Source organism: Chiloscyllium plagiosum, chromosome 30 (assembly GCF_004010195.1).
Source record: "Chiloscyllium plagiosum isolate BGI_BamShark_2017 chromosome 30, ASM401019v2, whole genome shotgun sequence".
Classification (NCBI taxonomy): domain Eukaryota; kingdom Metazoa; phylum Chordata; class Chondrichthyes; order Orectolobiformes; family Hemiscylliidae; genus Chiloscyllium; species Chiloscyllium plagiosum.
Genome location: NC_057739.1, coordinates 6,916,874 through 6,930,404, shown reverse-complemented (window position 1 = coordinate 6,930,404; position 13,531 = coordinate 6,916,874). Strand labels below are relative to the sequence as shown.

The window sequence follows — 13,531 nt, the reverse complement described above, 5'->3', positions numbered from 1 at the left end:
TCCCAGGGTATTCACACAGCCAAACTAATGTTGGCCATTCCAAAATGCCCCTTGCACATGTGGACTTTAACCAAAACAAGGAGTTAGTTTAGTGAACCTTTTATAGTTATAAAGGACAAGGATGTGAAATGGTGCTGTTTGATAAGAATACACCCAAATGGCAATACAAGGACAGGGGAATTTCATGTAGATTCATAGAAATTTCCATAGTGGGTTTTCACATACTCATGCCATGCTCCATCTGCTGACTAATCATAAATGATTTTACAGCACTGTTCAAGGAAAAAAAACAGTATCCTAGTTAATACTTACCCTTCAACTAGCACCAGAAATCATCCAGTCATCTGACAGGACCTTACTGGGCACAGTTGACTGTTGTAAATCCTTCTAACTACAGTGACTACACTTCAAATGCTCTGCTTTGGTTGTCAAGTACTTTGAGACGCTTCACATTCACGAATGGTGCAAAATAAGTCCAAGTGCTTCCCTCTTTAATAACTACCAGGCAATCTCCCAGCAGTGGTGTGGTATCTGGGGAGTCAGGACCAAATGAAGCTATCAGATTAAGGAGAGAAGATGTGGAAAGGGAAGGAATGAAATGTGGGAGATAAGACAAGGAGATTAAAAAGATTGGCTTTGGGATTGCCATTTTACTTTAGGGTATTGGCAGTCTATTTTATTGCAGAAGCAAGTTGCTGGGATCTGTACTGAAAATAGAAAATGCTGGAAATCACAGCTGGTCAGGCAGCATTATGGAGAGAGAGCATGCCAATGTTTCAAGTCTAGATGACTTCTTCAGAGCTGACATGAAGTGTGAAGGGGGCAGCATTTATGCAGTGGTGGTGGGGTGAAGTGCTAGGGGAGAGAAAGTACTTCATCCCCTTACTGTTGCTTACATATTGCCCACTCCACACTTCACGTCAGCTCTGATGAAGAGTCATCTAGACTCAAAATGTTAGCTTGCTCTCTCTCAGTGGATACTGCCTGATCCACCGTGATTTCCAGCATTTTCTGTTTTCACTTTGTTGCAGAATTGCTTTCAAAGACTCTGATATGGATGGAGCTTGAGGAGTCAATATCATCCTATAACTGATAGGCAGGTGACATGATTTTTGTTAACACTGATCATCTGCCTGTACCAATATTCTTCCTCTGGCTAAATATGATGGGAATGTATAAATTATCAAAGACCTTGTCATCGATCACCATTACACATAGGACCGGGGATGCTCCACCTGCACAGTGCAAATATAGACACAACGAATGTCAATCTGTCACCTTTGAATTACCTCATTGATGTACTGGACCCTACCTGATATGAAGCCTCATCATTCCAAGTGCAGCAATGGCTCACATCCTCTGAACTTCGAAAACAATTGATCTAATTAAAATCACTAAAAGGGAAAGCCTATATAATTCAAGTTTATTTCCGTTTTGCACTGTTTTATAACCTTTTCTATTAGGAGATTGAAGAGCTATTAGAACTGCTTAGCGTAGCGGTGACAAATGTGCTTATTAATGTTCATCCCGGGAACTTGGGCCACATGGTCCAAATATGAATCAGTTAAGTGGGAGAACCAAAATAATGAGCAGCATTCTTAACCCTCTTTCTGATAACAAACAGAAAGGTTTAATGCAATGACTGCTAGTTTCAAGCTGGGCTCCATAAGGCGAGATTTTAATTTATAATCCAACTGAGCTACAGTGGCGTTACGGGCAATTTTGATGACAAGCATTCAACGAGGACTATTTTTAACCAGTTTTATATCCTCAGAGTAGTAAGCTTTTGCATAAATGTCCTATTAATTAACAAAGAAGTTAATCTTTTTTAAGCTGATTGAAGTATCCCCTAACAGTGTACATAAATGAACGGTATCTCATTTGATTGTGCATGTTTAATTCCCTTATGTCTTATTGTCCTTTAGAGTCGGAAATCAAACTGCCCATTTGTTATCTATGTAGCCCCAATCCTACTTTAATGTGGCTGAAGTTTGCCTGCTCTTTGAAATGGCTATTCACTCCATTCTATCCAACTGCTACCGATGGTTTAAGATAGGGGTCCACTACCACATTCAGTGCTCAACTTGGTATGTGCAGTCAATACCAGTCTTTGTATTCCAGTACCAATCTTTGTATTCCAGGACCAGTCTTTGTATTCCAATACCAGTCTTTGTATTCCAGTACCAGTCTTTGTATTCCAATACCAGTCTTTGTATTCCAATACCAGTCTTTGTATTCCAGTACCAATCTTTGTATTCCAGTACCAGTCTTTGTATTCCAATACCAGTCTTTGTATTCCAATACCAGTCTTTTGTATTCCAATACCAGTCTTTGTATTCCAATACCAGTCTTTGTATTCCAATACCAGTCTTTCCCAGGATGTTCCTAGCGTGAACCACCAGGATGAACGTTAATAAACACATTTGTCACGATTATGTTAGCAGTTCTAATATCTCTTCAATCTCCTAATAGAAGAATAGATTATACAACATTGCAAATTGGGAATATATTCTCAAATATCATTACCTGGGAAATAGGGATTTTACATCAGGATTGTGTAAGGGGCTTAGGGGAAAAGGTTATAATGGACTTGTTGGTTTTTGGATTGTGTTATTTAACAACTTCTCTATGATGCCGAATGTCTAACTCAGAATTATTAATAAGATCTTTTTCTCTTTTACTGCCAATCAACCATCCTGTCATAAAGAATATCGTGAGTACTTCTATTTTTCGATTTCCATAGCAACCCTTTCCTTTTTGTCTAGAGAGCCAGTGCTTGATTTTCAATGTACAGCTCAGTTTGTGGTGAACTTTGATCACATTTTCCCTCAGGGCTTTCCGGGGCTGCATGGAAAGGAAGAGGAGGAAGCGGGAGAACGAATGTGCCACTGTGATCCAGAGGTATGTGGCTCTTAGCCAATTCCTCTGGCTCCACTTATTGGAGACACAACTGGCTGCCACATAACCAGAAAACGTCATGCCTTGTAACTGGTGATATTGTAGTTTAAACACTGTTTTCACACTTCAGTTCAGGCAACTGTCTCCTTTCTCCACTGTGAACTCAGACCCTGTTAGCATGTAGGTGGGGCTTTCTCTGTCCAGTTTTCTGTGTCTGTAGTACAATGTCATCTTGGGCTCAGTATGAATTAATTCTGAGAGTCAAAAATCCACCCCCATATTGGTGGTTCAAGCTAGGAACATGAGCTGTCAATTTGCAGAGGTCTGGCCATTAGTTATATGGGGAGGTGACAGCCTAGTGGTATTATCGCCAGACTATTAATCCAGATACCCAGGTAATGTTCGGGCGACCTGAGTTTGAATCCTGCCATGGCAGATGTTGGAATTTGAATTCATTAGCAAAAAGTCTGGAATTAAGAATCTTAATGATTGAATGTCAGAAAATCATTTTAGGGAAGGTGTCCTTACCTGGTCTGGCTTGCATGTGACGAGCAGCAATGGATCTTAACTGCCCTTTGGATAATTATGGATGTGTAATAAATGGCCAAGCGACTCATCTTCCACCTAGGAACCCTCCAACCACAAGGGATGAATACAGATTTCTCCAGCTTCCTCATTTCCCCTCCCCAAGCTCTGATCCCCAGCATCTGCACTCCTCACTTTCTCCAAGCCAGTGATGCCCACATCCTGAGAATGAATAAATAAAAACACGTTCCAGGACAATGGAGATAGAATCTTAACAGTTTCAGCAACTGTATCAAATTGGTATAGTGTTGGATGGTGTTACTGAGGCACACTGATGTTGCAGTAGAGCAGAGCGCTCTGAGTCCAGCTGCACTTGAAGTTAGACTAAATGGCAATGTGTTCCATTCCCAAGTTCTGACAGTGTGGGAAAGTATGATGTCCTCATTGTTAAGCACTGTCAATGGGCCAAAGAGTGGTCAGTTGCATTCCCAGGCCCCCAGTAGTAGCCTGGAAGCAAACACTTCATGGGACAACAAAAATAGAACAACACAGGAACAGGCCCTTTGGTCCACAAAGGCTGAGCTAATGCATGATGCCTTTTTAAATTAAAATCATTCTGCCTCCATTTGGTCCATATGCCTTTATTCCCTGCCTGTTCATTTATCAATGAAGACGCCTCTTAAACTTTGCTATTGTATCCATTTCCACCACTTCCTCCGGCTGTCATTCCAGGCTCTTACCACTCCCTGTGTAAAAAACAACTTGCCTCTCGCATCTCCCTTAAACTTCCCCCTTTTACCATAAATCTATGTGTTCAAGTAATTCATGTTTCTACCCTAGAAAAAAAGACTCCGACTGTCCTTTGTATCATGTCACACTTGTTTAGATCTTCCTGAGTGGCACTAGCAAACCTCCCTGTCAGGATATTGGTGCCCCTCTGGTTTAGGTGCAACCTGTACAGGTCTCACCTGCCCCAGAAGACATCCCAAATTTCCGTATACTTGAAGGCCTCCCTCCTATAGCAGCTCTTTAGCAATGTATTTATCTGTACTATCTTTCTATTCCTAGCCTCACTGGCACTTAGCACAGGAAGTGATTCTGAGATTACAACTCTCGAGGTCCTGTTTTTAATATCCTACCTAACTCCTTTCGCAGGACCTCACCTCTCTTTCTGCCTATGTCATTGGTACAAATTTAGACCACAACCTCTGGCTGCTCACCCTTCCCCTTGAGAGTATCCTGTGCTCGCTCAGAGACATCCTTGACCCTGACACGAGGGAGACAATACACCATCTTGCTTGCAGCCTATGCCTCAGACTATAGAGTACTCTGTCACTACTGTTTGCTCACACTTCGACACTCCCTGCTGTAGAACAGAGCCAGTCGTGCTACCACTGATCTGGTTGCTACTGCTGCTTTCCTCTGAGAGGCCATTCTATAGTATCCATCTACCAGCCTGCTGTCAATGAAAGGCCACCAGCATTCTTAAAGATCCATCCCACCCTGGCAATGTTTTTCTACAACCTCTACCATCGGGGAGAAGGTACAGAAGCCGGAACACACGCACCAGCTGGTTTTGCAACAGTTTCTACTCTACTGTTGTTAGAATACTGAATGGCCTCACAAACTCTTAACATTCGCTCTGTACCTGTGCTTTTGTTTTTGTCACTGCTTACGTATTATTTACTATCTGTGCTACTTAACTCTGTGATCTGCCTGTATTGCTTGCAAGACAAAGCTTTTCACTGTGCCTCGGTACATGTGACAATAAATTCAATTCATTCCCTCCAACATGGTATACCTGTTTGAGAGGGGAATGGCCACAGGGATTCCCGTACTGCCTGTCCACACTTACTCATCTTCCTGGTCGTCACCAAACTCTTGTGTATAGCCATTACTAGTGGTGTGACCAGCTCACTAAATATGCCCTTCGTGACATTCCCAGCCTCATGAATACTCCATTGTGAGTCCATCTGCAGCTCTGGGGAGCAAACCAGGAGCTGCAGCTGAACAGACGTTCTGCATATGTCATCAGCGTGGAGACTGGAGGTGTCCCTAATTTCCCACTCTTTGCAGGAGGAACATTCTGTGGGCCTGGGTTCTCCTGCCATTGTGAACCTTATCAACTACAGAAAGTAAAACAGGAACAGATTACACAACCTAATCCAGAAGTCACCAAAGTCGTCTCATTTCCAGCAGTTAAATAGGTCACTGGGCCAATGCAACTGACAAAGGAAACTCCTTTGTACCTGCCCCCACTAGGTGACCCCTTCATAGCACAGTTTGTTGCTCCAGTAAATTGTGCCTGTGCTGTTATTTTCTCTGTACTAAACAGGCATAAAACCACGTGTAACTGGAGCCATAGTGATATAATAGCGCACTTTTGCCCTTGAAGGGGCTTAGATTAGTGATTTTAAATATCATTTTATTTACCTGCAGAAATTTCCGCAAACATCTTCGAATGGTTGGGAGTCGAAGAATCAGAGTGCAAAGTAAGTCAGAGTGGTCTGTGTGTTAGTCCCTCTGTTTCTCCACCTGTTTCCGTTTCAGTTTATCTCTTAATTTATTCGGATGTTGATCGATCTGTTTGCTGTCAATCATTATGTTTGTTCGCCTGTCATTCTGAATGTTTGTTTGTCAATGTGCCTGTTGTTTTGCCTGCTTGTGTGTCATTCTACCTTAATTCTACCTGTTAGTGTATCAGTATGCCTGACATTCTGCCTGTTGTGTGTCAATGGGCCTGCCATTCTGCCTGTTTGTAGGCCTGTTGTTCTGCCTGTTTGTATGTCATTGTGGAGAAAGTGAGGGCTGCAGATGCTGGAGATCAGAGCTGAAAATGTGTTGCTGGAAAAACGCAGGTCAGGCAGCATCCAAGGAACAGGAGAATCGACGTTTCGGGCATAAGCCCTTCTTCAGGAAGTGCCCACACACTTTCCTCATTCCTGAAGAAGGGCTTATGCCCGAAACGTCGATTCTCCTGTTCCTTGGATGCTGCCTGACCTGCTGCGCTTTTCCAGCAACACATTTTCAGCTCTGTATGTCATTGTGCCTTTCATTCTGCCTGTTTGTGTGTCATTGTGCCCGTCATTCTGGCTGTTTGTGAGTTGTTGTCAGTATCTCTTGGATTAGGTGAAATTAACAGTCAAATGCTGAGCTACACAGTCACATAATGGTACTCACTACTTCAAAGTGACAGGAAATAAGCCTGAGGATAATTCTGAGGAACAGAGCAATGGGACTCAGACCTACACCTACTGCTCCCTCTCAGAGACCTTCAGAGTTGCAAGTTGGGCACCTCATGCAAACTGCCAAGTGAGGAATGGAGGATTTTTCATTAAGTTCTAAGTATGGCCACGATCTTGAACTAATCCAGAGTCCTGGATTAATATTCCGAGGCAAAACACCCCAAATTCAAATTGCATTCTGACCGTGTGAAAATTTGAGGTGAAAATGAAAAAATAATCAGATATCATGTTTCATTTCAGAAAACTCTAAATAATGAACTAATGTCCTTGAGGAAAATAGCCCCTATGCCCCTGCTGCAATCTTACCCATGTATACCTTTCTTTGTGACTCCAGTCACAATAAATGTTCTTAATGGTCATGCGTAAGGGTTGAGATGCTGTTTGAGATGCAAGGGGAGTAAGGTCTACCAGCGAGTTCTGAAGATTTGCAGTTCCCAGAGTGTCTCTTACTTAGAGCATAGAACAGTACAGCACAGAACAGGCCTTTCAGTCCACGATGTTGTGCCTAGTATTTATCTTCAGCTAAGGTCAACCTAACCTACACATTCCTCAATTTATTGCCAATCCATGTGCTTGTCCAGCAGTCGCTTAAATGTTCCTAATGTCTGTGACTCTACTACCATTGCTAGCAGTGCATTCCATGCACCCACCACTGACATGTCTCCAAACCTTCCTCCAGTCACCTTAAAACTATGACCCCTCATGACAGTCATTTCTGCCCAGGGGAAAAGTTACTTTGTACACCTCTATCAAGTCACCTCTCTTCCTTCTTTTCTCCAGTGTGAAAGCCCAACCTCACTCAACCTTTCTTCATAAGACAAAGCCCTACAATCCAGGCAGCATCCTGGTAAATCTCCTCTGCACCCTCTCCTTCTACATCCTTCCTATAAAGAGGCAACCAGAACTGGACACAATATTCCAAGTGTGGTCTAATCAGGGTTTTACAGAGCTGCAGCAAAACCTAGCAACTCTTAAACTCAATCCCCTTGCTTATGAAAGCCAAAGCATCATATGCCTTCTTAACAACCCTATCAACTTGGGTGGCAACTTTGAGGGATCTATGTACATGGACTCCAAGATCCTGCTGTTCCTCCACACTGCCAAGAATCCTGTCTTTAACCCTGTATTCAGCATTCAAATTTGACCTTCCAAAATGAATCACTTTGCATTTATCCAGGTTGAATCCATCTGCCACTTCCCAGCCCAGCTCTACATCCTGTCTGTGCCATGTTGTAGTCTGCAACAGCCCCCCATACTATCTATAACCCCACCTACCTTTGTGTCATCGACAAACCCTTCCACCTTCTTCATCATTTATAAAAACTACAAAGAACAGAGGCTCAAGAACAGATTCCTGCATGACACCACTGATCACCAACCTCCAGGCGGAATACTTTCCATCCAGTACTACTCGCTGTCTTCTTTCGGCCAGCCAATTCTGTATCCAGACAGCCAAATTATCCCATACCTCCTAACTTTCTGAATGGGCTTACAGTGGGGAACCTTATCAAATGCCTTACTGAAATCCATATACACCACACCCACTGCTCAACCTTTGTCAACTTTTCTCGTCACTTCCTCAAAGGACTCAATAAGGCTTGTGAGGCATGACCTGCCCCTCACAAAGCCATGCTGACTATCATTATTCAAACTATGTTTTTCCAAATAGTCATAAATTCTATCTCTCAGAATCCTTTCCAGCACCTTGCTTACCACAGACGTAAGACTGACTGGTCAGTAATTCCCAGGGCTTTCCCTATTCCCTTTCTTGAACAGAGGAAGAACATTCACTTCCCTCCAGTCATCCGGTAACACTCCCGTGGAGAGTGAGGAAGCAAGGATCATTGCCAGAGACGCAGCAATCTCATTCCTTGCGTCCCGTATATATCTGGTCCATTCCTGGGGACTTATCTATCTTAATGCTTCCCAGAATTTCCAGCTCATCACTTTCTTGATATCAGTCTCTTCAAGCCTATTAACCTAGTCCACAGTGTTCTCACTATCAACAAGGTCCTTCTCACTTGTGAATGCTGAAGCAAAAATCTCATTTAGGGTCTCCCCTACCTCTTCAGACTCTGAGCATAAGTTCCCTCTGCTATCTCTGATCAGCCCTACCCTCTCTCTTATCATTCTCTTATTCGTCTCATACCCAATCCTTCCCGCCAAGGCTATTTTTGTGCCCCCTCGTAGCTCTCCTTAGTCCATTTTTGAGTTCTTTCTTAGCTACCCTGTAATCCTCTAAAGCTGGGCCAGATCCTTACTTCCTCAACCTTAAATAAGCTTCCTTCCTCTTGATGTGAGAAGATCCTCTTGTGATCCAAGGCACCTTTGCCTTACCATTCCTTGCCTGTCTCAGTGGGACAAAATTATCCAACAAATGCTCCATAAAAGGCTTCCACATTTCTATTGTGCATTTCCCATTGAGCAATTGTTCCCAATTTATACTCCACAGTGCCTGTCTAATAGCAGTATAGGTTCCCCTCTCCCAATTCAATACCTTCCTATCTGTCTGTTCCTATCCCTCTCCATAGCTATGGTAAAGGTGAGGCAGTTGTGGTCACTGTCACCGAAATAGTCTGCCACCAAGTGACCTGAAACCTGGCCTGGCTTGTTACCTAGCACCAAATCCAATACTCCTCCCCCCAGTCGGCCTATCTATATATTGAGTCAGGAAGGGAATCCTTCCTGGACACACCTGAGAAAATCAGCTCCATCCAGATCATCTGCACTGAGGAGGTTCTAATCAATATTGGGGAAATTGAAGTTACCCATAACAACAACTCTGTTACATCTGCACCTTTGCAAGATCTGCTGTCCAATCTAGTCTCTACCTCTCTGCTGCTAATGGGGTGTCTATAGAAAACACCCAACAAAGTGACTACTCCTTCCTGTTAGTGACTCCCACCCATACTGACTCTGTAGACAAACCCTCCTCAACAACCTCCTTTTCTGCAGCTGTAATGCACTCTCTAATTAACAATGCTACTCCCTTGCTTCTGCAGGGTTACTTCCTTGAGGTCGCTGGTCAATTTGCACATTAACAGTGTAGGCACCATTAACACGCCATCATTTCTTAAGCAAGTTGCTGCTAAATGTTAACAATGTTATAGCTGATCCATATAATGAGTGTGCAGTATGACTCATTGCAGAAATGCTTTTGAGAGACAAGATACCACATAAGTGCAAATTCTTGTGTTAGTTTGGAAGGTATTTGGGCTAGAGGAAGAGGGCATTGCCTACTATTTCCACCCTTGATTTTTGGTTAGGGACTCTACACTAAATCTGTAGGTGTTTGGGACAAACCAGCTCAGACTGTGACACCAACCTGACATGTAATACCAGCCACTGACAAATAGCTAGTTGATCACTAGGGCAGCTGGCAACCAATAATTTCAAAAGGTGATGCAATTCAGAAAAAGCTATATATCCAATCGATAGGAACTACAAAAATACACTTTGGGCTGTGATTGAGGACGGGGCAACAGTTCTGTGTGTAATTATTGATTAAATCCTTTAGTGGATTCATCACCCATTCCCAGCCCAGTTCTTTTATGCATTATTTAATGGTAATCTGCACTTTAACTACCTTATTGCCTCGTTTATGTTAAAGCCTAATTAAATACACCCCCCTCGGGCTCTGGTGTCAGACTTGATTATGAATACTGAGCAGCTCACTCATGACAAGACTCAGCACTAATGACAGACACACGCAGGGGAAATTAATGAAATGGACCTGAGTGAAGAGCGGTCAGCTGTGCAGTTGAATTCTGGAATTGCATGATATTCACAGAATATTGTGTGGATCTGCAGCAGAGGGAGTGCCTCAGCACATTGACCCCTTAACAAGCTGACCTCTCTGCACTCTGACCCCTCCCTTTGGTTCTCTAAACCCTGAAAATGTTGACTCTTCGGCATGCTTACTTCTCCTGTCCATGCGCTGCGTTTTATCTGAGCCATAGAGTTGTACAGCATGGAAACAGATCCTTCAGTCCAACTTGTCGATGCCAACCAGCTATCCTAAATTAATCTAGTCCCATTTGGCCCATGCCCCTCTGTACCCTTCCTATTCATATACCCATCCAGATGCATTTTAAATGTTATAATTGTACCAGTCTCCTCTACTTCTGCTGGTCACTAATTCCATACACACACCACCTTCTATGTGACATGTCTCAGGGTTTGGGCACCTGCAGGTACTCTTTCTGTGAGACTGTTTCCTCCTGATCAATAGTAAGGCCATTCAACTCCTTCTGTGCTATAACATTCCTTTATTTACATTTGTAAATAATAGATTATCGAGTACAATCCATTAGTGCAGTATCTAAGAGCTCCCTCATCACATTCTTATTCTAGATTGGTGTCATCTTAGGCCCCTTGGGTCCCTTTAACTCTTACCCCTCTCACTTTAAACCTATGCTCTCTAGTTTTGGATTCCCCATCCTGGGGAAGAGATCTTGGCTATTCAGCCTCCAATGCTCCAGGGAAAATAGCCCCAGCCTATTCAGCCTCTCCCTATAACTCAAATCCTCCAACCCTGGCAACATCCTTGTAAATCTTATCTGAACCCTTTTAAGTTACACAACGTCCTTCCTGTAGCAGGGAGATCAGAATTACATGCAATATTGCAACAGTGGCTTAATCAATGTCCTGTACAACCACAACATGACCTCCCAAATCCTATACTCCGTGCACTGACCTATAAAAGCAAGCATACTAAAAGCCTTCTTCACTATTCTGTCTACCTGAGATTCTACTTTCAAGGAAATTTGAACATGGACTCCAAGGTCTCTATTCAGCAACACTCCCCAGGACCTTACCATCAACTGTATAAGTCCTGCCCTAATATTCCTTTCCACAATACAGCTCCTCACATTTATCTAAATTAAACACATCAGCCCATTTGTCCATCTGATCAAGGTCCCTTTGTATTCTGAGGTAACCTTCTTCACTGTCGACTTCACCTCCAGAGTGTGTCAAAATGTAAGGCGACTCAGAGCTTGAAGAATTTACTTTATCTTGTGGTTTAAAGTACTGCCACTTGCACATTGACATACTGGTCAGAACTGTCTCGGGTTTAGGTACCTGCAGGTACTTTCTCTGTGAGACTATTTCCTCCTGATCAGTAATAAGGCCCTTCAACTCTTTCTGTGCTGTAAGATTCCTTTACTTACATTTGTAAATAATAGATTATCAAATACAACCCATTAGTGCAGTATCTAAGACCGCCCTCATCACATGCTTGTTCTGGATTGCTGTCATCTTTGTTAATGATGTCAGAGTCATGTGGTCAGTTACATCATCCTAATTTACATTAATTCTATTATCCCACATCTCTCCACCCAAGTTTCTCCCTTGTTGGTCTACATGATTCCAGTAGTTTACAAAAACTGTGGAAGTGAGTAAAATTAATCAGGAAGATCATTATCAACATCATTATTATGATTATCACAGTTACCCCCATTATTAGCATCTTGTCACCAGCCTGACCATTCCCTACTCCAAAGTTCAAATCTCACAGGCTGAGGCAATGTGGAACTCTGACTGGAGATCGAGTTCTGGTTTGTGTGAGTCTGTCATTAGGCTGATGATGTTGTAACATGTCTGGAGTAATTGTGCCACTCTGTACACTGTCTGCAGTAATATAGATGTGGCTGCCCCATGTCCTATGAAAATCATACTCGGTTTCACTCCTTAGCTCAAGTGAGATCTATTCTCTCCTGTTCCTGTTCAGGTGTTCTGACATTCTAAGACGTTAGTACACCTGTTTCTCTGATGACCATGGTTTCTGACTTCCTTTCTCTTAACCAGACATTGTACCCTAGCTTTAAGGTTTGCACTTTTTACCCTGTGACCAGAGTTGTACTCTCTGTGCTACTTTTACCTGTGGCTTTTCTCTAGTTGATTTATCATGTGGTCTTGAGAGATTATGTTTGGCCTGAGGTTATAGTCTAAACCTGGTACATCCATTTTAAACCTCTTCCCATTAACCATTCCATGGGCGAGTCCCCATTATTCAATGCTATTGCTCTGTAACTAAATCGAGCTAATTCCCAATCTGGACTCCGAGGTGTCACTTGATTGGTCTTTCTGCCTCTCCATTCGACTGAGAATAGAATGAAGAACAAGTCACCTACTTGACTCCTAAACTGACTCAGTAAATTCCCTGAAATTCTCACATATGAGTTAAGATCCGACCCTGTTTCTTCCAATAAACCATGTATCACAAAAATCCTTTTTCAGTTTTCTGAACATGAGTCTACTGTGGGTGAATGACTAAAGGTGAAGTCTTGCCACTTCAATCCACCTTGAATAATAGTTGACTTGGACTAAATGCCTATTCCCCTCAAATCAAACAAATCTGTTGATTGTCTTTCTTATAGTCTTTCTGGAAATCTTGATGTATTCATTGGCTCTGTAGGCACTTGGTTGTGTCTGGCACACAGTTGGCATAGCAAAATGCCATGCTTGAAAACAAAAAACGCTGAAGCTCACAGTGCGTCAGGCAGCAGCCGTGGTGAGAAAGCAAGCTAATGTTTCAAATTGAAATAACACTTCATCAGAGCTAAAGTGAAGTTTGGAAGGGGCAGAATTTATGCAATAGTAGGGGAGGAATGCTGAGGCAGAAAGGAGGTTGATCGTTCAGATTAAGTGATTGGAATGTGAGAAGGGCAGAACAGTGGTGTCTAACTATCAGACTTGAAAGAACAAACATCCCATTGGGGTGGGAGAGGGGAGAGAAGACATGGTGACAGAGAATATAACAAGCAAAGCTAAAAGGAAGGAGGGAATGGGTTCAAAATGTGAAGGTGCTGAACTCAATATTGAGCCTAGAAGGTTGGAAACTACCTAGTTTCTGCTTTCTA

General features: G+C 42.8%; 1 protein-coding gene across 2 annotated transcripts in view; it reads left to right on the top strand.

Annotated features, from left to right (window-relative positions):
* Positions 1–13,531, top strand: part of nsmfb (NMDA receptor synaptonuclear signaling and neuronal migration factor b) — a 103,812-nt gene that overhangs the window by 49,813 nt on the left and 40,468 nt on the right. The window contains exons 5-7 of one of the 2 annotated variants that reach the window (XM_043719893.1): positions 2,708–2,713; positions 2,833–2,901; positions 5,863–5,915. In XM_043719893.1, the coding sequence (XP_043575828.1) occupies positions 2,708–2,713; positions 2,833–2,901; positions 5,863–5,915 (128 nt within the window). The remainder of the gene's footprint in view (positions 1–2,707; positions 2,714–2,832; positions 2,902–5,862; positions 5,916–13,531) is intronic. The other variant, XM_043719894.1, reaches the window with a different exon arrangement.